The 26,416-nt window shown below is 41.1% G+C and overlaps 1 protein-coding gene across 5 annotated transcripts in view; it reads left to right on the top strand.

The window, feature by feature from the left end:
* The window catches only part of SRBD1 (S1 RNA binding domain 1), a 264,119-nt gene that overhangs the window by 107,228 nt on the left and 130,475 nt on the right, over positions 1-26,416 (top strand). For all 5 annotated transcript variants that reach the window (XM_056568118.1, XM_056568119.1, XM_056568121.1 and 2 more), the window contains exon 17: positions 17,822-17,913. In XM_056568118.1, the coding sequence (XP_056424093.1) occupies positions 17,822-17,913 (92 nt within the window). The remainder of the gene's footprint in view (positions 1-17,821; positions 17,914-26,416) is intronic.

Genomic DNA, 26,416 nt, shown 5'->3' on the forward strand with positions numbered 1-26,416 from the left:
ATGAGGTCCCACCTGAAATGAGACAAAGTCCATGAGTCCCTGTCTCATTTCAGGTGTTGGCCTCCATAGATTTATACAGAACTCTTCATCTCCAGTGAGACAGGGAGAACAGCACTTAGCCAAGCGCCACTTCTGCCTCATCCTAGTGATCATTGAGGTCTGAACCCCCCCGGACCCTGAATGATTAAAATTTTAACATTATGTATGACATGTCAATTTTTTTTTAAAATAGTTCTAATAACGCTTTAAGTGTCCCAAACATTGCTATTCCAAATGCCCAGGGGGTGGAGCCTAAATAAGTGCCCAGAGTTCTGTGTACTAAACCCTGTCCCTCTTTCATTTTTTGTGACATCTCTATCACCCACTTAGGAGACCACAAGAGCTGTCACTCTAGAACTGAAGGAGGGTTTGGGGAAGTGCTCAGTAAAGCCCCTGTTCAGGACGAATTTCTTAAAGGGGTACTCCGCTCCAAGACATCTTATCCCCCGCTCATGGCGTCACAGCCACGCCCCCTCAATGCAAGTCTATGGGAGGGGGCTTGACGGCCGCCCTCTCCCATAGACTTGCATTGAGGGGGCATGGCTGTGAAGTCACAAGCCTCCGCCCCGCATTGGCAGTCATCTGGCACGGAGCGAAGTTGGGTTGGAGTACATTTTTAATCCTGCTCCCGCAAGATGTCAGTTCCACTCCTTACCGCTCCTGCAACGGATGTCCAATCCGGCCCGCTCCTGCTAAATTTTTTCACAGCTTTTAAAGATGGTTCCTCCTTTGCCATTTCATCTCCTCCAGTGACATTTCATCAGTCCCTTGTGTCACTTCAGGGATTTGTGGGACGGCGCTGGATTTTACGGGACCCACTGTATGTTTTGTGACCACCCACTTAAAGGGGTTATCCAGGAAGAAACTTTTTTTAATATATCAACTGGCTCCAGAACGTTAAACAGATTTGTAAATTACTTCTATTAAAAATCTTAATCCTTCCAGTACTTATGAGCTTCTGAAGTTAAGGTTGTTCTTTTCTGTCTAAGTGCTCTCTGATTACACGTGTCTTGGGAACCGCCCAGTTAAGAAGAGGTTTACTATGGGGATTTGCTTCTAAACTGGGCGGTTCCCAAGGCACGTGTCATCAGAGAGCACTTAGACAGAAAAGAACAACCTTAACTTCAGAAGCTCATAAGTACTGAAAGATTTTTTAAGAGAAGTAATTTACAAATCTGTTTAACTTTCTGGAGCAAGTTGATATATATAAAAAAAAAGTTTTTTCCTGGAATACCCCTTTAAGACTAAAAACTGCCCGTTCCCACAAATCTTATATCGGGTCCTGCAGGGATCACGGGATCCCAATCTCATTGCAGTCCTCTAGAGCTCAGCACAGAAAGCTCTGAGCACTTATCCCAAAGGGTCCACCTCCCAGGCACTTACAGTAGCTTTGTCCGGTGCAGTGTTTCCCAACCAGTGTGCCTCCAGCTGTTGCAAAACTACAAATCCTAGCATGCCCGGACAGCCGTTGGCTGTCCGGGCATGCTGGGAGTTGTAGTTTTGCAACAGCTGGAGGCACCCTGTTGGGAAACACTGCACTAGAAGATGCTTTTCTTCACCTATATATGGGACTGAGAGATTCCCTTCAAAAACAATTAAAGGGGTATTCCAGGAAAAAACTTTTTTTTATATATCAACTGGCTCCAGAAAGTTAAACAGATTTGTAAATTACTTCTCTTAAAAAATCTTAATCCTTTCAGTACTTATGAGCTTCTAAAGTTAAGGTTGTTCTTTTCTGTCTAAGTGCTCTCTGATGACACGTGTCTCGGGAACCGCCCAGTTTAGAAGACGTTTGCTATGGGGATTTGCTTCTAAACTGGGCGGTTCTTGAGACACGTGTCATCAGAGAGCACTTAGACAGAAAAGAACAACCTTAACTTCAGAAGCTCATAAGTACTGAAAGGATTAAGATTTTTTAAGAGAAGTAATTTATAAATATGTTTAACTTTCTGGAGCCAGTTGAGATATATATATATATATATATATATATATATATATATATATATAAAAAGTTTTTTCCTGGGTAACCCCTTTAAAACGACTCAAAAACTTTAACAGAATTTTTTTAATTTATTTTTTTCACTATTTGAGAGGCACCCTTTTTTTTTTTTTAAAGTACAATATGGCATTGAAACGTAAATGATCATTTCCCATGACTCGACACAAGGCCGTGACTGCTTGGCGTAGAGCCGAGCGTGTTGCGCTCTCATGCCGTGCGTCTCAGCTCCGCTCTCCTCGCTCTTACCTTTATATAAAGTGACGTGCTCCACGGCAGCTAAAAGTTTTTATTAGACTTTTTTTATTTTTTTCGTTCCTCCCGAAGACGTCTTCTCACCTGAATCGCCCTGACACAACCTGTTTCCACGTCCTGTCAATACACAAAGTGGAGAGAGATGGGATGGCGGGGGGGGAGCACCCACAGGTACCTGTCACCTTTAGGCCCGAGAGGTGTCAAACTGGCTTTTCTCTCCTCTCGTCGGTGTCTGAGGACGTTCATTTTCTCCCCAGGACGAATGTGCAGGAAGCGGCTCGGCGCCGGTAACAGACCATGGCACCGGCTTGATGTAACAGGTTGTGAGGTTTGCTCTTTTCAGACGTGCGGTCTCAGCGCAGATCTCTGCGTGGCTGTGACATGAGCGCACTCTGCCTGCCTCCTAGCATCACACGTGAAGATAAGACTCTTTGACACCTGCCATTTGAACCTTTTTCCTACTGAAAAATGTCATCATTTTCCGACAAGCTAAAGACAGATATCTGATTGTTGTCTCTTCTGTGAGGATGTTCTGGGGGCATGTGCTTTATAGATGAATAGACAGACTCGGCATGCCATCTTACCGGACAGGGGTGCCCGTGACTGAGGCTGTATACCTGCCTCCTGCTCTGTCACACAGGCAGCTTCGTACCTCGGTGTCTCGTGATTCGGGCTTTCCAGTGAATGTCGGCGTTACCTGTCACAGAACACGTAGCGTCAACCTTTATCAGGGCTGGCAGATATACACGGGGTGACAGGTGTTAGAGATGGAAAGTGCGTTTAGGGCTTCCTTATAGTTTTTAGCAGATTTCCATTCTGTCTGCTTTTTTATTTTTTTTTAAATATAAAGATTTTACAACAAATTAGAAACATTCTTTTGTAACCTTTAAAGAGCATTTTCCCTTTAAAAAATAAAAATAATATACACAAGATACATAATAAACATAAGACAATTTATCTACAAAAATACGAACTGCAGCGTTCCATGATAAAACATTTGATGAACTTTAATTTGAGACCTTGGACATAGGGGGAGATTTATCAAAACCTGTGCAGAGGAAGAGTGGTGCAGTTGCCCATAGCAACCAATCAGATCGCTTCTTTCATTCTTAGAGAGGCCTGGTAAAAATGAAAGAAGCGATCTGATTGGTTGCTATGGGCGACTGCACCACTCTTCCTCTGCACAGGTTTTGATAAATCTCCCCCATAGTCCCTACAGAGGCTGTGCACACTCTCTCCTCTCTGTCTATCTATATTTATCTCTTCTCTCTCTCTTTCAATCGTTCTTTCTCTTTCTTTCTTTTTTTTTCTTTCTTTTTCTTTCTTTCTTTCTTTCTTTCTCTCTCTCTCTCCTGACTCTTTCAATCTTTCTTTCTCTCTCAATCTCTCTATTTCTGTCTCTCTCTCTCTCTCTCTCTCTCTCTCTTTCTTTCTTACTTTTTCTTTCTTTCTTTCTCAATCTCTCTCTTTCTTTCTTTCTTTCTCTCTCTCTCTCTCTCCTGACTCTTTCAATCCTTCTTTCTTTCTCTCTCTCTATTTCTGTGTCTCTCTCTCTCTCTTTCAATCTTTCTCTTTCTTTCTTTTTTCCTTTTCTTTCTTTCTTTCTTTCTTTCTTTCTTTCTCAATCTCTCTCTCTCTCTTTCAATCTCTGTCTTGATCTCTCTCTTTTTTCTCTCTCTCTCTGTCTCTCTATTTGTCTCTCTCTGTCTCTCAATCTTTCTCAATCTCTTTCAATCTTTCTCAATCTTTCTCTCTGTTCTCTCTCAATCTCTGTCTCTCTCTGTTCTCTCTCAATCTCTGTCTCTCTCTGTTCTCTCTCTTTTTCTCGCTGCTCTCCTCTCTCTCTCTCTCTCTCTCTCTATTTTGCTCTCCCTCTTTTTTGTCGTCTCTCTCTCTCTCTCTCCCTCCTCTCCTTGCTATCTCTCTCTCTCTCTCTCCCTCACCCCTTCTCTCCCTCTCCTCTCTCTTTCTCTCTCTCTCTTTCTCTCTCTCTCTCTCTCTCTCTCTCTCCCCTCTCGCTGCTCTCCTCTCTATCTCCCTCTCTCCCTCACTCTTACTCTCTCTCTTCTCGCTCCTCTCTATCTCTCTCTCCCTCACTCTCTCTCTCTCTCCTCTCTTTCTCTCTCTCTCTCCTCTCGCTGCTCTCCTCTCTATCTCTCTCTCTCTCCTCTTGCTGCTCTCCTCTCTCTCTCCTCTCGCTGCTCTCCTCTCTCTCTCCCTCTCTCTCTCCTCTCGCTTTCTCTCTCTCTGTCTCTCTCTCCTCTCGCTGCTCTCCTCTCTCTCTCCTCTTGCTGCTCTCCTCTCTATCTCTCTCTCCCTCACTCTTTCTCTCTCCCTCTCTCTCTATCCCTCTCTCCTCTCGCTCTCTCTCTCCTCTCGCTGCTCTCCTCTCTCTGTCTCTCTCTCCTCTCGCTGCTCTCCTCTCTATCTCTCTCTCCCTCACTCTTTCTCTCTCCCTCTCTCTCTATCCCTCTCTCCTCTCTCTCCTCTCGCTGCTCTCCTCTCTCTGTCTCTCTCTCCTCTCGCTGCTCTCCTCTCTCTGTCTCTCTCTCCTCTCGCTGCTCTCCTCTCTCTCTCCCTCTCTCTCTATCCCTCTCTCCTCTCTCTCTCTCTCTCTCCTCTTGCTGCTCTCCTCTATCTCTCCCTCTCTCTCTATCCCTCTCTCCTCTCTCTCTCTCCTCTCGCTTCTCTCCTCTCTCTGTCTCTCTCTCCTCTTGCTGCTCTCCTCTATCTCTCCCTCTCTCTCTATCCCTCTCTCCTCTCTCTCTCCTCTCGCTTCTCTCCTCTCTCTGTCTCTCTCTCCTCTCGCTGCTCTCCTCTCTATCTCTCTCTCCCTCACACTCTCTCTCTCTCTCTCTCTCTCTCTCTCCTCTTGCTGCTCTCCTCTATCTCTCCCTCTCTCTCTATCCCTCTCTCCTCTCTCTCTCTCCTCTCGCTTCTCTCCTCTCTCTGTCTCTCTCTCCTCTTGCTGCTCTCCTCTATCTCTCCCTCTCTCTCTATCCCTCTCTCCTCTCTCTCTCTCTCTCTCCTCTCGCTTCTCTCCTCTCTCTGTCTCTCTCTCCTCTCGCTGCTCTCCTCTCTATCTCTCTCTCCCTCACACTCTCTCTCTCTCTCTCACCAGCATGTCTTTTTTAAAGAAAGGTGGGTTTTATTCCAACATGTGTAGAGTTACAGGCAACGTTTCTGCCGGCTCACCCAGACATTATCAAGCAACAATAAATTTATCTATCTACCTATCATCTAACTCCAGTACATTCCTAAAAGTATAAGTTGTCTTCTTGTATGACATCTTCTAATAACCTGACTTTATCTTAGTCGTCCCTATAGTTATATAGATGCTGAGTGACAACTGCTTTTTAAAGCAATAAAACTGAATAACTATGATGATTTCTTTTACGGACAAAATATTATGGTTACCGGTGGAAATGTTTGCAGATTTGCTTTTTTTTTTTTTTTTTTTTATCCAACATCTCATAGATCACAAAAACAGATATTACAGGATTTCATGTGAAGATTTTTAGGGCCTGTAAAGTGGTATTACCATCTCATAGAGTAATGTTATATGCAGTGATTCCCAACCAGGGTGCCTCCAGCTGTTGCTAAACTACAACTCCCAGCATGCCCGGACAGCCTTTGGCTGTCCGGGCATGCTGGGAGTTGTAGTTTTGCAGCAGCTGGGGGCACCCTGGTTGGGAAGCACTGGTATATCGATACCATACTGAAAGATATACAGCCCTGCCCCTAACCAGGGAATCAATTGCAGCAAAGATGCACCGTTACTAGTTGGCCCACACAGAAGAAGAGCTTCAATTTCATCATTTTGCACTATTTATCTTTGTATGTAATGGCACGCTAGTTCGTAATGATTGTCTTTAGTCTCCTCATTATTTGCATGATATATTTGGTTACCAATGCTGTATCCTCACTTTAATGTTACAGTATATAGATGGTTGGTTGACTGTCACCTATCATGGATCGCCCTTCCGATTATGACATTTCCCTCCCCATGCCTGTCAGCTCCAATGCAATCAAATAGGTCACTGCATTCTGCAAGATCAGTTCACTTATCTACTGCTGCTGCTGCTGGAAACCTTCCAGGATACAGTGGGGATGAAAAGTTTGGGCACCCCAGGTAAAAATTTGTATTAATGTGCATAAAGAAGCCAAGGAAAGATGGAAAAATCTCCCAAAGGCATCAAATTACAGATTAGACATTCTTATAATATGTCAACAAAAGCTCCATCATTTACACTTTCAAAATAACAGAAAACAAAAAAATGGCGTCTGCAAAAGTTTGGGCACCCTGCAGAATTCATAGCATGCACTGCCCCCTTTGCAAAGCTGAGACCTGCAAGTGTCACGTATTGTTCTCAATCATCATCTGAGAAGACCAGGTGATGTCAATCTCAAAGGTTTTAAATGCCCAGACTCATCTGACCTTGCCCCAACAATCAGCACCATGGGTTCTTTTAAGCAGTTGACGTTCACAAAGCTGGAGAAGGCTATAAGAAGATAGCAAAACGTTTTCAGATGTCAGTATCCTCTGTTCGGAATGTAATTAAGAAATGGCAGTGGAACAGTGGAAGTTAAAGCAAGATCTGGAAGACCAAGAAAAACATCAGACAGAACAGCTCGCAGGATTGTGAGAAAAACAATTCAAAACCCACGTTTGACTGCAAAATCCCTCCAGAAAGATCTGGCAGACACTGGAGTTGTGGTACACTATTCAACTATAAAGATATACTTGTACAAATATGGTCTTCATGGAAGAGTCATCAGAAGAAAACCTCTTATACGTCCTCACCACAAAAATCAGCGTTTGAACTTTGCAAATGAACATATGGACAAGCCTGATGCATTTTGGAAACAAGTTCTGTGGACCGATGAGGTTAAAATTGAACTTTTTGGCCGGAATGAGCAAAGGTACGTTTGGAGAAGAAGTGGAACAGAATTTAATGAAAAGAACCTCTGTCCAACTGTTAAGCATGGGGGTGGATCAATCATGCTTTGGGGTTGTATTGCAGCCAGTGGCACAGGGAACATCTCACGAGTAGAAGGAAAAATGGATTCAATAAAATTTCAGCAAATTTTGGATGCTAATCTGTGAAAAAGCTGAAGATAAAGAGAGGATGGCTTCTACAAATGGATAATGATTCTAAACACACCTCGAAATCCACAGGGGATTACACCAAGAGGCTTAAACTGAAGGTTTTGCCATTGCCTTCACAATCTCCTGACCTCAACATAATTGAAAATCTATGGATAGACCTTAAAAGAGCAGTGCGTGACAGACAGCCCAGAAATCTCAAAGAACTGGAAGACTTTTGTAAGGAAGAATGGGCAAAGATACCTCAAACAAGAATTGAAAGACTCTTGGCTGGCTACAAAAAGCGTTTACAAGCTGTGATACTTGCCAAAGGGGGCAGTACAAGATATTAACTCTGCAGGGTGCCCAAACTTTTGCTGACGCCATTTTTTTGTTTTCTGTTATTTTGTAAGTGTAAATGATGGAAATAAAATCTAACTTTTGTTGACATATTATAAGAATGTCTAATCTGTAATGTGATGCCTTTTGGAGATTTTTCCATCTTTCCTTGGCTTCTTTATGCACATGAATACAAATTTTTACCTGGGGTGCCCAAACTTTTGATCCCCACTGAACAGAGACAATCTGATGTCTGGGGGCTTATTGATGAAGAAAAAAATCCACCCTAGGTGTCTGGCAGCCACTTATGTCCCTGCCTAATTCCTGGTGCCACATAGCGGAATGTGACCCTTCGCACAGGGAAACCCTTTTCTGCTTTCTAATCCCTAATTCTCACCCTCTCGCTCCCTAATCCCTTATTCTAACCCTGACCCCTAATCCTAACCTTTATCCTAACCTCTAATTCTAACCCTAATTCCCCACCCCTAACAGCAATCAGCGCTGAGAAGGGTTGAGAGCGCTGAGCTCACATTTGGCTACGGGTCACGGTTTTTTTTCATTACCGCCAATGACATCACAAGTTATGTGTTCTTACCATACCCAGTTGCCTTTCTCCTGTTGGCTGTTCAACAGTTTTAATAGGTGAGAGTGTGTTTGGTAGTAGTGCCATGAGTAAGCCTGTGTAGCACTTGAAACACGTCAGATTACTATATGCGTTTGATGATGTGTTGTCGTGTTTAACACGAATGCATTTAAAGTTTTAAACAGCACAGCCTCGGTGGACTCAGGGTATGTTTACACAGAAGATTTTTTGCAGAATGTCCTCTTGGAAATTTTTCAGCGGGCGCCGGCAGAATATGCTGGTCCGCTAGGACTGCTCAGACATGGGTCGTCTCCATAGGCAGCAATGCATTTCAGAGCAGATTCTGCCGAAAGTATTGACATGTCAATTCTTTCTTCGGAGGGTGCAATTCAAATTTCCGCGGCAGATGTTTCCGATTTGGAAATTCTGCCGTGTGCAAGGTGCAGCCGAATCCCATTGAAAACAATGGAATTTGTGAGCAGATTTTTTTTTTCTTTTTTCCGTGCAAATTTCATTTTCTTTTTTCCGAGCAGATTTTTTTTTCTTTTTTCGGGCCCCATAGAGGGTGAATTGAGCAGTGGCCAGGCATGGATACTACTGTTGCTTCATTCAGTCTTGTGGAGTTACTAGTAAGTAGATCCCTCACTATCTAGCTGTCACCTAACCTGTGGATAGAGCATAACTTTTAGTCTTGGGATAACCCCTTTTAAATGGGCACTGTCAAATAAAAAAAAAAATTGATCTGTCATAGAGACCTATCTGAAGCTTTGATCAGTTGAGGTGACTGTTCAGGATCTGGGTGTTCAGACCTTAGCCATCCAGTAGAACGAGCCAGGAGAAGGCTGTCTGTGTCACATGACCATGGCGGTCTCGTAATGGAAGTGTATGGGACTGTCTCACTCTTCTCTCCAGACTCGTTTGTCTAAGTGGCTCGTTTTGATCCATCCAAATATGGCTACAGAAAATGGCCGAACGAACTGTCCATCATTTATGGAGCCTTTCCTGCTCAGCATTTGAGCTGTGAATGGGCTCTGTAAACGATCTACCAGATCTGTGTAATTTACATGGAGCATTAGGTCGTCTGACAGGGCCCTAACATTTGCAGCTTAAAGGGGTACTCCCGTGGAAAACTTTTTTAAATCAACTGGTGCCAGAAAGTTAAACAGATTTGTAAATTACTTCTATTAAAAAATCTTAATCCTTCCGGTACTTTTTAGGGGCTGTATACTACAGAGGAATTGCTTATCTTTTTAGATTTCTCTGATGTCATGATCACAGTGCTCTCTGCTGACCTCTGCTGTCCATTTTAGGAACTGTCCAGAGCAGGAGAAAATCCCCATAGCAAACATATGCTGCTCTGGACAGTTGCTAAAATGGACAGCAGGGGTCATCAGAGAGCACTGTGGTCGTGACATCAGAGAAATCTAAAAAGATAAGCATTTCCTCTGTAGTATACAGCCCCTAAAAAGTACCGGAAGGATTAAGATTTTTTTAATAGAAGTAATTTACAAATCTGTTTAACTTTCTGGCACCAGCTGATTTAAAAAAAACAAAAAAAAAAAGTTTTCCCACAGGAGTACCCCTTTAAGAATAACCAATGTGGGAATACTGGGAACAGATATGCTGCAGATGTTCCATGTGCATTTATGGGTAAAAATGTGTAGTGTTTTAAAGGAAAATCCACAATAATAATCCACACCAAATCATGCGTTACAGATTCTTTAAAGGAAAAAGTCAATAGAGGAGATATTTAATAAAGATGTACCCTGTTTTTCTGGCATGAAAAAGTTTCCAGAATTTTCCACAATGCTCAGTTATGCAAACATTTTGCAATATTTTACAGGGTTTATGCTATGGGTGGTGAGCGTAGCTTGATATAATGGGAACATGGTCATAGAGTGCCCACAAATTTACTATGATTTACACCAGTGAACTGGCTTAAAGGAGATGTCCGGTGCTCACTTTTCTTATTTTATCCGTTCCGGGCTGAAAAACAAAAGAAAATAAATTTTCTCTTACCTGCCTAGGCTCCCCCGGTGCTCCGGTACAGGTGTTCGGTCCCCGGGCTGTATTCTTCTTACTTCCTGTTAGCCCGACACGTCACACGGAGCTTCAACCTATCACCGGCCGCAGCGATGTCCCACCTCGGCCGGTGATAGGCTGAAGCTCCGTGTGACGTGTCGGGCCAACAGGAAGTAAGAAGTATACAGCCCGGGGACCGAACGCCTGTACCGGAGCACCGGGGGAGCGTAGGCAGGCAAGAGAAAGCTTATTTTCTTTTTTTTTTTTTGCAGCCCGGAACGGATAAAATAAGAAAAGTGAGCACTGGACATGTCCTTTAAAGAGGAACTCCGGTGGAATTTTTTTTTCAAATCAACTGGTACAAGAAAGTTAAACAGATTTGTAAATCAAATAGAATACACAGAAAAGGGTGCACATGCACTCACCGCTCAACGAAGAAAGTTCCGTGTAGGAGTCCGGTATATGGGTAGCTGGATCACAGCATCAGCGCAGGTGTAATGGCGCTCAGAGGCTACGTCGGCAGTTTCACACGTGAATGCGTGCTTCTTCCGGCCTCCAGGAGGCCGGAAGAAGCACGCATTCACGTGTGAAACTGCCGGCGTAGCCTCTGAGCGCCATTACACCTGTGCTGATGCTGTGATCCAGCACATTCAATGATGTAAAGACGAAAGTATTTCATACGATTAGTTCATTCATTCAGATCTAGGATGTGTTATCTTAGTCTTCCCTTAATTTTTTTTTGAGCAGTGTAGTTGTCCGGCAGATGGTCTAACTCAGTGTTTCCCAACCAGTGTGCCTCCAGCTGCAGCAAAACTACAGTTTCCAGCATGCTGGGAGTTGTAGTTTTGCAACATCTGGAGGCACCCTGGTTGGGAAAGACTGGTCTAACTTGTCATATGGCCACAAAATACTTTTTGCATTTCTGGTGTTGTTTAGGTTCATGGCCACTAGGTGGTGCTAGTGTTACACTTCATGCTTTTTTCTCCTTTTTTTCCGCCTGTTTTCCTTCTCTCGCTTGTTCAGGAGAGCTGTGATAAATGATACAGAAAGTCACCTGGACGCCGCATTCATCAAGGAATTCACTACGGCTCCATAAAGAAAAAAGTAGATGCACTTAGATTTTTAGGTGGCCAAGCAGCGAAATAGCAGGACACCTTTTTTTTTTGTTCAGATTATTATTATTCTGATGCTTTTTTTTTTTTTTTTTTTTTTTAAATGCCTGTAAAAGCCGAACTGTTACTCCAAAACTTAGCCTAAATGTAGAGCTCCTGGCTAGGCATAATCCTTTGTAACATGACAAAAAATAAAAATGCTTTAAATCACTATATTCTGACCCTTATAGCTTTTCTGCTTTTTTTTTTTGTCTACTAAGCTATATGCTGGCTCTTTTATTTGCGACATGACCTGTACTTTTTATCAGTAACATTTTATGTGTGAATGTCAATTTTTGATCACATTTTAACACTTTTTTTTCTGGGATGTAATGTGAGCGAAAATCATTAATTCTTACATTTGGTAGGTTTTTTTCGTTTACCATGTGGGATCAATTACTCACATGGAAATACCAAATATGTTTATTTTTTGTTTATTTTTTATTTTTTTTAAAAAGTGATTTGAATTTTTATTTTTCATTATTATTATTATTATTATTATTATTATTATTACTACTACTACTTTTTTTTTTTCACTTAAGTCCCCCAAGGAGAATTGTATAAGCAACCATTTGATTGCTTTTACGTTTCACTGCCATACGCTTGTATTACAGTGAACTGTCAAATCAGCAATCTTCTAGTAGAGTATCTAGTACTATTGTGTTGCAGGGTGCCAATAGGACCCATGACAGATGTGTCACCTGTCGGTTCACTCTCACCATGCCGTAATTACTATTGATTGTGGCATGCAGAGGGTTAAGCAATAAAAATTGGCCAAAAAAAAAAATAATTTAGCAAGATTGCTTACTTTCCAGTTTTACCCAACAAATATTTTCATTATGACAAAATGAAATATGTCACCAAAAAATTATTTATGGTTATGTAGATATATAGTTATATTATATACATATATATATATATATATATATATATATATATATATAATCTTTTAACCAATAACACATGAAAAAACACCAACCCCTTTTCGCCATCTGACATAAATGTACAGCATGGTTGCCTGATTTTAACGCACCATGTCATACATTTACACTATGTAGTGCAAGGAGTCAATGAGGAGAGTGCCGGAGCTACGCTTGCTTTATAGACAGCGAGTGACAGCTGCTACATGCACAAGCGACCGTGCTGATGTCCTTCATTAACCTCTTAAATGCTGCAATCACGGCATTTAAGAGGTTCGTGACAGGAGCAGCGCTTGTTGCCATTCAGATACAGTTTCTGAAGATCTTCTAAAGGCCTTTATGCTGGTCATGGGCCAATCTGCTAGCATAGCCGCTATCTAACTGAACAAAACTATGTAGAAGTATAATGGTTGCTTAATAAAACCATAAAAGTTTACAAATAAGTTTAAAAAAAAAAAAAAAAAAAGACATATTTGTAATGGTCGCTACTGGAATTGTCTAACCTATTACAACATAACATTATAGATCCCGAAAGGTGTAAACAGGAAAAAAAAAAATAATAATAAAAATTGCCCTCAAAAGCCCCATATGTTGTTAAAAAGAAGCTTGCCTTTAAAAAAAAAATCTAATTATACAAAAAAACATGTAAATAGGTGTATTGTTATTAAAGGAGTAGTCTACTGCCAACCTTGTACAGTCCATTGTGCCCGGGCTGCAAAAATGAAAACAAACATTAACTCCCCTACCTCCATTCCCCCATAGCGCCGCTACAGCTGTTCGGTCCTCCGGTCTTCTGCTTTCTTCTGTGTGCACAGATCGTCACACTGTGTTCAACCTATCCCCATCCGCAGCGATGTCCCGCCTCGTCCTGTGATAGGCTGGGTGCAGTGTCATGTAAGGAGCCTGGGCCCGCCTTCTCCCTGCTGTCCAGGAGTCCTGCTTGTCCTGCCCTTAATTGTTGTATTTGGTCTCCGCACATTTTGGTGTCGATGCAACTTTTTTTTTTATCACTTTTTAATACTTTTTCTCTGGGATGTAAAGTGACCAAAAATCATTAATTCTTCCATTTGTTATGTTTTTTCATTTACCATGTGGGATCAATAACTCACATGGAAATACCAAATATGTTTATTTTTGGTTTATTTTTTTAAAATGCAGACTCTTATTTGAAAAGTTTAAAAATGTATTAGAATTTTTATTATTATTATTATCATTATTATTATTACTACTTTTGTTTTTGTTACACTTAAGTCCCCCAAGGAGAATTGTATTAGCAACCATTTGATTGCTTTTACATTTCACTGCCATACTCTTGTATTGCAGTGAACTGTCGGCTATGTAGTCTATCTTATTTGAAAAATGTATTTGAATTTTTATTATTATGATTATTGTTATTACTACAAAATTTTATTTTTTTTTACACTTAAAGGGGTATTCCATGAAATGTATTTAAATTTTTTTTTTATATCAACTGGCTCCAGAAAGTTAAATAGATTTATAAATTATTTCTATTAAAAATGAATTCCAATAATTTTCAGCTGCTGAAGTTGAGTTGTTCTTATCTGTCTGGCAACAGTGCTCTCTGCTGACATCTCTGCATGTCTTGGGAGCTGCACAGAGTAGAAAAGGTTTGCTATGGGGATTTGCTTCTACTCTGGACAGTTCCTGAGATAGGTGTCGCCAGAGAGCACTTAGACAGAAAAGAACAACTCAACTTCAGCAGCTCATAAGTACTGAAAAGATTAAGATTTTTTTAATAGAAGTAATTTCTAAATCTGTTTTAACTTTCTTGAGCCAGTTGATTTATAAAAAAAAAACTTTTTTTTCCTGGCTATTAGCCTCTTCATCTGACGCAAGGGCCCTGCTAAGGTGATAGTAGGTAAATTTTTTATGCACAATAAATACCGGTAGTCATTTTATTTATCACATTTTACTTTCTAATCACTGGATCTAATTTCTTCTTCTTAATTTCCTCTCTATGTACCTTTGAGGACTGGTATGCATATCATTTATATAGCCTGTATATAATTTATATACTATGCTTCAATGTATATAATAGGCAATAGCTGCAGGGACAGCATTTTTTTTCACCCATAAATATACAAATTGAACCAAATATACATATATTGGTATTATCTTCATTATAGAAAAGGTTTTTGCTAAAGACAGGTATACTTTTGAAGAGGAAAAAACATAAACATTAATATTGGGATGTATTTCTCCGTAAAAAGTTTGTGAAATCACCCATGCATAACCTTTTTACAGACAATGACTATGATTCCAACCCTAAGGCTACATTCACACTGCGGTTATGTTTCTGTTAAACCATTTATACACTTAAAAATAAAAAAATTGTATATGTGCTAAAAACAGATGCTGCTCTATGCCATACAGTAGAATCCATTTTTTATTGACTTACATTATAAGAAAAAAAAGGGCTTGTAACATATACATTTTTTAGGCGCACACAATAGCTTACTGTATATACTCGAGTATAAGTCGACCCGAATATAAGCCGAGGCCCCTAATTTTACCCCCAAAACCCAGGAAAAGTTATTGACTCGACTATAAGCCTAGGGTGGGAAATACATCATCCCCCCATGTCATCATCCAGACCCCCGTCATCATCCAGACCCCCGTCATCATCACCGCCTGTCAATCCCTTCATCAGTGGTCTTCAACCTGCGGACCTCCAGATGTTGCAAAACTACAACTCCCAGCATGCCCGGACAGCCATCGGCTGTCCGGGCATGCTGGGAGTTGTAGTTTTGAAACATCTGGAGGTCCGCAGGTTGAAGACCACTGCGGCCTTCGTCATCATCCAGACCCCCCTTTAGTTTTCTACTCACCTCCCCTCGGTGCGAAGGAAGGGTGAGCTGGTCCAGGCCATCTATGCTGCAGGGACCGTCCGGTGGGGATGGTTAGTCGTTGCGGGCTGTCCATTGCATAAATCATAATGAAACATATTGTGAAAGAGACAAAAACAGCAGGGTAAACCCACCCTAACTCTACTATTCCTCTGTATAACTAAGATATCCTATTCTATGGATGCGGGTGTAGGACAGGTTTTCGAGGTAACAATGTGCTCGCAGCCTGAGAAATAGAAATAAATTAAAAAAATTGCAATATGAGGGAGAAATAACCAGAATAAAGCAAATATACAACAGCAACTGGTGAATAGTCTGCCAAACTTGACACTAGACTGCTGACTATAGGGATACATGTAATGGAGGGACAGCTGAGATTTTAGACACCACTTAACATTTTACTTTGTTATTTTGCTTTGTGGAAACAAGTTTTTTCTGAATTAGTTATTTTTTTTTCATGTTATCCCCTTCACGGGCTGCTGCTCAGGGTGTATGGAATGGACTCCTGACACAACCCTGCTCCATACCCGGCATCCCCCAACTTATTTCAGTAGCTGGGGCGACTGCTAATGGCCGGCATTTGGTGGTCTAGTGAGGTGGATCGATCCCCCTTCCCTCCCCCCTGCTTCTGTTCACTTGATCTCTCTGCTGCTGCAGCAGGCTCTATGAATAGAGTGGCGATTACACAGATCAATGCAGTTCAATAGTACTGCGTTGATCTTTTTAAGTAATCTACAATGTAAAAAATAAAATTTATGTAAACTTTATTTTAAAAAAACATGTAAACATAATAAAAATAAACATATTTGGTAGCGCCGCAACATAATTGTCCAAACTATGAAAATAGAAAGTTATTTATCCCCTGTATTAAATGGCTTAAAGGTAAAAAAAAAAAAAAAAAAAAAGAATGGAATTGGGATTTTTTTTTTGATCATGTCATATCCCATAAAAAAATGAAGTGAAAAGTAATCAAAAAGTCCGATCAATACCACAATGGACCCATATGGATAACATTTTTTTTTTCAGTTTTTTTAGTTTTAAAAAAACAGCCCGGTATGTGAAAAAATTAAGAAGTAGGGGTCAGAAAATGGCAAAAAAAGAAAAGAAAAGATAATATGTTATTTTGACCACACAGCCAACAGTGTAAAAAGGAATCCCCCTCCATATTTGCAAAATTGCATTTTTTTCCATTTCATATTTATTTATTTATTTTTTCCCCAGAGTATATGTAATGGCAAAAGAAAGGTGTCATTACAAAGAACAATTCGTCCTGCAAAAAAATTAAGCCCTTCTATGGCTGTATAGATAAAAAAAAAAAAAAAGTGTTATGGCTATTAAAGGGTGAGGAGGGAAAAAAAGAAAGTGCAGATATGAAAATTGGCCCTGTCCTTAAGGGGTTAACCATGTGTACAAACAAGTGCATAAAACTTAAGGTAGTACTCTGGTAATAATCAACTTATCCTCTATCATCAGGATAGTGTATAAGTGTCTGATCTCCTGCCCGGCACCCTGTCTCCTTTCCATGCATCTCAATGGGAGAGTCTGAGATAGACAAGCATTGTATCTCCCGCTCTCTCATAACGATATATGAAGACGTTTGTCAGTCACTGGTTAGAGTGATGCTCGCTCTGTGCATGGGGAGAGCAGGGGTACCAGACAGAATATCACGGGGGAGGGGGGGTTGGTTGGACACTATCTTGTGGATAGGGGATAAGTTGTTCATTACCGGAGTAATCCTTTCACTACATAAAACTGTTAGCAAACAGCTTAAAGGGGTACTCTGGTGGAATTTTTTTTTTTTTTTACAAATCAACTGGCTCCAGAATTAAACAGATTTGTAAATGACTAATATTAAAATCATAATCCTTCCACTACTTATCAGCTGCTGTATGCTCAAGGGGAAGTTGAGTTGTTATTTTCTGTCTTTCCACAGTGCTCTCTGCTGACACCTCTGTCCATGTCTGGAACTGTTCGGAGCAAGAGAGGTTTGCTAAAGGGATTTTCTCCTGCTCTGGGCAGTTCCTGATATGGACAGAAGTGTCAGAAGAGAGCACTGTGGTCAGACAGAAAATAACTACACAACTTCCTTTGGAGCATACAGCAGCTGATAAGTACTGGAAGGATTAAGATTTTTTTTAAATAGAAGTAATTTACAAATCTGTTTAACTTTCTGGAACCAGTTGATTTGAAAAAAAAAAAAAATAAATGTTTTCCACCGGAGTACCCCTTTCATTTAGTCTTGTGCAGTGGCTGAGCGCAGATCAGAGACACACTTCACCAATTTGACTTCACTTTTTTGTCAGCAAATTAGGGTCAGTCAGTGTGCACTACAGAGCTCACCCGCAGAACCGCTACTGCATATTTTTGCACACAGTCCAGAATTAACTGCTAGTGGCGCACATACACACACACATATATATATATATATATATATATATATATATATATATATATATATATATGAATGTGTGGGAACAATTCTTGAAATGACAGCAGTTCAGCAATCATTGATTTATCCTGTAGAAGCCATCTTATCTAATGCATTATGTACTTCCTCTTACAGCATTACTAATGAAGCAGGGGCCTCCATCTACAGCGTAAGCCCAGAAGCTGCCAAGGAGATGCCAGATCTGGATCCAAATCTACGAAGTGCAGGTAACATTTCTTCATGATAACCTATCAGTGTTAAAACCTTAAAGAAAATCTGACAGGTGGATGTCTAAAGTGATATAGTGGGGTGGATCGCCCACATGCAGCACAATTTCTTGGGGTAAAATCACTGTTGAGGTAGCTGGAGGCCTTACCTCTCCTCCTATCCTGGCTGTGGCTCTTCAATTGATAGACCTTGTCTGCAGCAGGCTTTATCAATCGAGCACAGAGCGCACAGATCAATGCAATCCAGTAAAACTGCATCAAAGGGGTATTCCTGTGAAAAACTATTTTTTTCATATTAACTGGCTCCAGAAAGTTAAACAGATTTGTAAATTACTTCTATTAAAAAATCTTAATTCTACCAGTACTTATCAGCTGCTGAAGTTGAGTTGTACTTTTCTGTCTGACCACAGTGCTCTCTGCTGACACCTCTCTCTGTCTCAGGCACTGTCCAGAGCAGGAGAGATTTGCTATGGGGATTTGCTCTGCTCTGGACAGTTCCTGAGACAGACAGAGATGTCAGCAGAAAGCACTGTTGTCAGACAGAAAAGTACAACTCAACTTCAGCAGCTGAGAAGTACTGGTAGGATTAAGATTTTTTTTAATGGAAGTAATTTACAAATCTGTTCTGGAGTACCCATTTAATCTGTATGATGAATCTAATGATTTCTCCTTAACCCCTTCCCGACCTATGACATACCTGTACGTCATGGGTGGCAAGGTGTTCCCGACCCATGACATACAGGTACGTCATGGACATTACTGCCGCTACTCGCGGCATCCCGCAGCGCCCGGAAAGATGGTGGCTATCACTGATAGCCAGCCATCTTACCGTGCGACCACGGGGGGTTTCGTCCCCCACCCCCCCCAGCGATCACTGCTATCAGCTGGTCAAATCTGACTAGCTGATAGCAGCGTTTCGCTATCAGAATACTTAGCAGCGCGGTGTGTGAGTCCCGATCACGGGGATCGGGACACACACCGCTCTGATAAGTGTCCCTGACCCGTCCCCCGGCGTCACTTACCCGTCGGAGCGGTGTCCCGAGCGGTCCCGGCGTCCTCCGTGCGGTCCCGGCTGCGCTGCGTCCCGGAGGTGAGTTTCCGGCAGCAGTGCGGCATCTTCATTGGCAACAGTGAGATCGCCGTAAAGCGATCTCACTGCTGCCTCTGAGAGTTTCAAAACTGCAACTCCCAGCATGCCCAGACAGCCTTTGGCTTTCTGGGCATGCTGGGAGTTGTAGTTTTGCAACATCTGGAGGTCCACAGTTTGGAGACCACTGTATAATGGTCTCCAATCTGTGCTCTTCCAGATGTTGCAAAACTACAAATCTCAGCATGCTCAGTCTGTCCAGGCATGCTGGGAGTTGTAGTTCTCTAACATCTGGAAGAGCACAGATTGGAGACCATTATACAGTGGTCTCCAAACTGTGGACCTCCAGATGTTGCAAAACTACAACTCCCAGCATGCCCAGACTGCCCAAGCATGCTGGAAGTTGTAGTTCGGCAACATCTGATCCTTCAGATATTGCCGAACTACAACTTCCAGCATGCCTTGGCAGTCTGGGCATGCTGGGAGTTGTAGTTTTGCAACAACTGGAGGCACACTAGTTGGGAAACATTGTCCGTTTCCTACCTCAGTGCCTCCAGCTGTTGCAATTGTTGCAAAACTATAACTCCCAGCATGCACTGACAGACCATGCATGCTGGGAGTTGTAGTTTTGCAACAGCTGGAGGCACACTGGTTTGGAAACACTAAGTTTGGTTGCAAAACACTTGAAAGTTTATTACTTAACTTAGTGTTTCCAAACCAGTGTTCCTCCAGCTGTTGCAAAACTACAACTCCCAGCATGCTCGAACAGCCAAAGGGCATGCTCGGAGTTTGCAACAGCTGGATGTTTGCCCCCTCCCCCCAATGTGAATGTACAGGGTACACTCACATGGGCGGAGGTTTACAGTGAGTGCTGCAAGTTTGAGATGGCGCAAATTTTGCGCTGCAGCTCAAACTTCCAGCGGCAAACTTGCTGTGAACCTCTGCCCATGTGACTGTACCCTAAAAACACTACACTACACTGACACTAACCTAAAATAAAAAGTAAAAAACACTACATATACACATACCCCTACACAGCCCCCCTCCCCCCAAAAAATGAAAAACGTCTGGTACGCTACTGTTTCCAAAACGGAGCCTCCAGCTGTTGCAAAATAATAACTCCCAGTATTGCCGGACAGCCATTGACTGTCCAGGCATGCTGGGAGTTTTGCAACAGCTGGAGGCACCCTGTTTGGGAATCACTGGCGTAGAATACCCCTATGTCCACCCCTATGCAAATCCCTAATTCAGGCCTCAAATGCGCATGGCGCTCTCTCACTTTGGAGCCCTGTCGTATTTCAGGGCAACAGTTTTGGGACACATATGGGGTATCGCTGTACTCGGGAGAAATTGCCTTACAAATTTTGGGGGGCTTTTTCTTCTTTAACCCCTTATGAAAAGGTGAAGTTGGGGTCTACACCAGCATGTTAGTGTAAAAAAATAAATTTTTTACACTGACATGCTGGTGTTGCCCTATACTTTTCATTTTCACAAGAGGTAAAAGGGAAAAAAGACCCTCTAAATTTGTAACGCAATTTCTCCTGAGTACGGAGATACCCCATATGTGGACGCAAAGTGCTCTGGGGGCGCACAACAAGGCCCAGAAGGGAGAGTGCACCATGTACATTTGAGGCGATTTGCACGGGGGTGGCTGATTGTTACAGCAGTTCTGACAAACGCAAAACAATAAATATCCACATGTGACCCCATTTTGGAAACTACACCCCTCACAGAATGTAATAAGGGGTGCAGTGAGCATTTACACCCCACTGGTGTATGACAGATTTTTGGAACAGTGGTCTGTGAAAATGAAAAATAAAATTTTTGATTTGCACAGTCCACTGTTTCAAATATCTGTCAAACGCCAGTGGGGTGTAAATGCTCACTGCACCCCTTATTAAATTCCATGAGGGGTATAGTTTCCAAAATGGGGTCACATGTGGGGGGGGGGTCCACTGTTCTGGCACCATAGGGGCTTCCTAAATGGGACATGCCCCCCAAAAACCCTTTCAGAAAAACTCACTCTCCAAAATCCCATTGTCGCTCCTTCCCTTCTGAGCCCTCTACTGCGCCCGCCGAACACTTTACATACGCATATGAGGTATTTCCTTACTCAAGAGAAATTGGGTTACCAATTTTAGGGTGATTTCTCTCCTTTTACCCCTTGTAAAAATTCAAAAATTGGGTCTACAAGAAAATGCGAGTGTAAAAAATGAAGATTTAGAATTTTCTCCTTCACTTTGCTGCTATTCCTGTGAAACACCTAAAGGGTTAAAACACTTACTGAATGTCATTTTGAATACTTTGGGGGGTGCAGTTTTTATAATGGGGTCATTTATGGGGTATTTCTAATATGAAGACCCTAAAATCCACTTCCAACCTAACTGGGCCCTGAAAAATTACAATTTTGAAAATCTTGAGAAAAATTGGAAAATTGCTGCGGAACTTTGAAGCCCTCTGGTGTCTTCCAAAAGTAAAAACTTGTCAATTTTTTAATGCAAACACAAAGTAGACATATTGTATATGTGAATCAATATGTAATTTATTTGGAATATCCATTTTCCTTTCAAGCAGAGACTTTCAAAGTTAGAAAAATGCAAAATTTTCAAAATTTTCATGAAATTTTTTGATTTTTTACCAAGAAAGGATACAAATATCAGTGAAATTTTACCGATAACATGAAGTAGAATATGTCACGAAAAAACAATCTCGGAATCAGAATGATAAGTAAAAGCATTCCAGAGTTATTAATGTTTAAAGTGACAGTGGTCAGATTTTCAAAAAATGCCCAGGTCATGAAGGTGAAAATGGGCTGGGTCATGAAGGGGTTAAAGTCCGTGAAAAGTGTAAAAAATAAAATATAATAAAGGTTTAACACACATCCATTAGCTCCTTTCATATTAAAAGTTTAAATCACCACCATTTTTCATGTACAAACTTGTGAAATTGTCCAAACTATCAAACTATAACATCATTTATCTCGTACGGTGAACATAGTTATCACATGATATCCCAGAAAAAGTAGTGAAGTAAAACACGATCAAAAAGTCTGATCAATACCACAATGGTACTAATAAAACTACAGATCACTGTGCAAAACATAAACCCTCATACAGCCTGGTGTACGACATTTTTTTTGAAGTTAGAGGGATCAGAAAATGGCAATTTAAGAAAAATTTTTTTTTTTTAAATGATTACTCCAACAAAAATTACACGCGGAAATGACTTAACTATTAAAATATAATGTTGTTGATCCCAAATGCTAGAATTGCTGATTCTTGGTCACATTACATCCCTGAAACTAAACATAAAAAAAAAAAAAACATTCTGGGGACTTTTCTTTTTACTTATAGTACAGCATAGGCTATTATTAGAAAATAATGTTGATCTTATTTTGCATGCCTCCTTTTTAAATGACTTGATAATGCAGCCTACATTTCCCATGAATCCTTTGTCTTTGCAGAGAGAGGGTGTAGAGCCTGGTGACCTAATTACCTGGCTAGACTCCAGTAACTGGCAGCTGGGACTTAAGTGGGTTGGAGTCAGTTCACATTACATGAGCAGAGCAAGAAAAAATCCCCATAGCAAACATATGCTGCTCTGGACAGTTCCTAAAATGGACAGAGATGTCAGCAGAGAGCACCGTGCTCGTGACAGAAAAGAAATCCCAAAAGAAAAGAATTTCCTCTGTAGTATACAGCCGCTAATAAGTACTGGAAAGATTAAGAATTTTTTATAGAAGTAATTTACAAATCTGTTTAACTTTCTGGCACCAGTTGATAAAAAAAACAAAAAAAACAAAAAAAAAAGGTTTCCCCTGGAGTACCCCTTTTAAGGCCATGGCGGTTTTGCTATTTTTTTTCAAAAATTTCTGTAAAATTATGAAAATATTAAGAAACAGTGCAATTTTCCAGTGATGTTGGAAAAATACATCAAAACTGTAGAAAATATCCTGATCCTAAAAGCAGCAGTATACAGATAGAGCTTGGAGGGGAGGGATTTCTCGCACTTAATATCTAGTCCACATTTACTAGATAAGAGTTAAATCTTACAGGATTGCCCAGAACTGAGTAACACTTTCAATTAAATGTACTCCAAAAAGTGTATTTTTGCATCAGGTTTGCGTGCTGAAAATAGAAAACAGTCCTTTGTAAGTCATTTAACCACTGACAGGCCAGGTTTGGGGTTTTCTTTCGGAGTCATTTTGGAAATGGGATCAATTTTTCCAGTAATTACATACATGAAGCAAATAAACGTTGTGCTCTTTATTTAGTAAGATTTCCTTCACGCTCTCATACAATACACTAGTTATACCGGCCAGCGCTGCACACGGCTGCCAAACCTGTTAAATGTTTGCGCTGGCGAGCTATCAGAGGGAGAAAACAAGTCATCTCAATGCTGCCTCGTTGTGTTTCTGTCCTTACATCGGGAATGTATTTCATCCTGGCAGCTAAACACAGCTGATGGTACCCAACCATTCAAACATGCCATATTCTGGGACCTGGCAGGCCCAGGGTGATGAAACATAAGAGGCGACTTTCTGACGGCCATCTTTTATTTTTTCCTTATTTATTTTTTATTGTTGTTAATTTTGTTAATTTCATTTATTTAAATTTTAACAGACATTTATGAGCTTTATTACATAGGAAGGATTAGGTTACAGAAAAGCTCTTGAGCATTTCAGGAAGCGCCTCATGCATGCGTCTGTTTTTATGGGAAATGATCAGAAGGAATGTAGATGTAGTGTGTTTTTTTTTTTTTTTTCTTTAAGAAATTTGAAAATAAAATTGTTCAAACTAAAGGGAGAATTTCATGAAATGAACAAAGCTGTGACTCCTATTCAGAACATAGTGGGATTAAATGTTAGGCATTGTTTAAACAAACTTTGCAAAATCAGAAGTGTAAGTGTAGTATATATCTTATCAGGGAAAAATGTTTCCATCCCACCCTACTAAAATGAGAAAGCAGAACAATTCTATCCTCTACTTACAAGACAGTCTGGCAGTTCACTCTGAGATCATATTACAAACTACCAATACAAGTCTATGGAGAGGGGAGGTATGCAGATGGAGGTGGGAGGGGGGAGTAAAAGGAGAGACGAGAAACTGCAGCGAGACAGAGAAAGACAGCAAGGATACTGTACACAGGATGTAAACTAAGTAATAGATCGGCTTGATTCACATTTTAGTATGTTTACTACTGGATTTCAGGCGCCATAGATGTTAAATTCTGCCCACAAGCTTAGGAACAACTGAAAATTAAAATCTGCCCACAGCTAGTTCTGGGTTGGTGAAAATTTGCAACAAGTTGTGAAACAGATTGTATACGAGAAATCCATGACCACTGCAAAAATTAACTAGACTATGGCATAGCTACACAATTTTAGAAAAAGTATCTAAAGCATTGAAAAGTCTCTTAACAGCAACTGCAACAAATCAACACCACAATAACAGGGTAAAACTGATGATTAATACCCCCGAAATGTGGTATACCAAAGCATTATATCAGTAAACAAAAGTAAAAAAAATTTTTTATAGATAAATAATAAAAATAAGTTTGCAGAAAAATAAATGAAAACATCTCCCCTCACAAAAAATGGTTTTATTTTTTTTTTAAGTGAAAAAAAAAAGAACAAAAAACACTCAACACATATATGGTATCGCCAAAACCATATGGACCCAAGCAATAAAGTGAATGCATTACTGACATTGCCTTATGAGCACAGTCAACAATATAATGTTTACTGCTTGGTTAAAGGGGTTATTCAGGAAAAAACTTTTTTTTATATCTCAACTGGCTCCAGAAAGTTAAACAGATTTGTAAATTACTTCAATTAAAAAATCTTAATCCTTTCAGTACTTATGAGCTCCAGAAGTTGAGTTGTTCTTTTCTGTCTAAGTGCTCTCTGATGACACGTGTCTCGGGAACCGCCCAGTTTAGAAGAGGATTGCTATGGGGATTTTCTTCTAAACTGGGCGGTTCCCTAAACACGTGTCATCAGAGAGCACTTAGACAGAAAAGAACAACCTTAACTTCAGAAGCTCATAAGTACTGAAAGGATTAATATTTTTTAATAGAAGTAATTTACAAATCTGTTTAACTTTCTGGAGCCAGTTGATATATATAAAAAAAAGTTTTTTCCTGGATAACCCCTTTAAAAGTGGTAGGAGCTCGTGGGTGATGGGTCCGTTTTGGTGGGTTAAGAGCGGTGGGAGCCCGTGAGTGGTGTGTCCGTTTCGCGGCTTGTCTGCTTGGTCATGCTTGCATATTTACAGTTCTATGATTGATCAATACACACAGCCAACATAATGACAATACACAACTCTACATTTATGAAAATGATGTATGTAGGTTTGCATTTTTTAAACTGTTAAAAATATGTGTGTGTGTATCTAAGCTAATGTGATTAGTAATGGGGGTGTTCACTGAAATAATTTCCTAACCCTGCCTGCGTTTCCCATGAATTCCCTGGCTCTGCAGGTAGTTGATAATGTCATCTTTTAGTTCACAGGAAGTCAGCTGACCCAGGACTGACCACCTCCTCTGACACATTTTCCTGTGACACATTTTTTTGGTGTGGGACAAGCTGGTGGTCACATGACCCAGTTACAGTAATAAAACTCATGCATACAGCTGTTTTGGAATGGCACCTAGTGATGGTGAGTGTCCATGATATGGACAAAAAACAAATAAAACAAAACTGAAGTGCTTCTTTAAAGGGGTACTTTGCCCCTAAACATCTTATCCCCTATCCAAAGGATAGGTGATAAGATGTCTGATCGCGGGGGTCCCACCGCTAGGGATCCCTGCAATCTCCCTGCTGCACCCGGCATTCATTTAGAGCAGTGGTTCTTAACCTTGTTGGAGGTACTGAACCCCACCAGTTTCACATGCGCATTCACCGAACCCCTCTTAATTGGAAAAATTAAATATGATTTTTTCAAATTCAAAACATAGGAGGTATATAGGTGGCCCCTGCGTTTTTAAACATAACGCGGGGCCGCAGGGAGTTAATAGTGATGGGGGGAATTGCCCCATCGCTACAGGACGGGCAAACACTGGCTCTGCTCGGGGCCCCGGGCCAGCTTGGGGCCCCAAGAAATTGCTTGGTCTGCCTGTTCTGTTGCGACGGGCTTGGAGTCGGGTGTGTGTCTTGACCTCCGCCGAACCCGCGAGACTGACTCACCAAACCCCTGGTTTAGGTTAAGAACCACTGGTTTAGAGTATCGAGTGCAGCGCCGGAGGCTTGTGACATCATGGCCACTCCCACATGTGACATCAAGGCCCCACACCCTCAATGCAAGTCTATGGGAGTGGGCGTGACGGGCGTCATGTCCCCTCCTATAGACTTGCATTAATGGGGGCGTGGCCATGACGTCACAAGTGGGTGTGGTCGGGACATCACAAGCCTCTGCC

This window comes from Hyla sarda, chromosome 3 (assembly GCF_029499605.1).
Source record: "Hyla sarda isolate aHylSar1 chromosome 3, aHylSar1.hap1, whole genome shotgun sequence".
NCBI classification, from domain to species: domain Eukaryota; kingdom Metazoa; phylum Chordata; class Amphibia; order Anura; family Hylidae; genus Hyla; species Hyla sarda.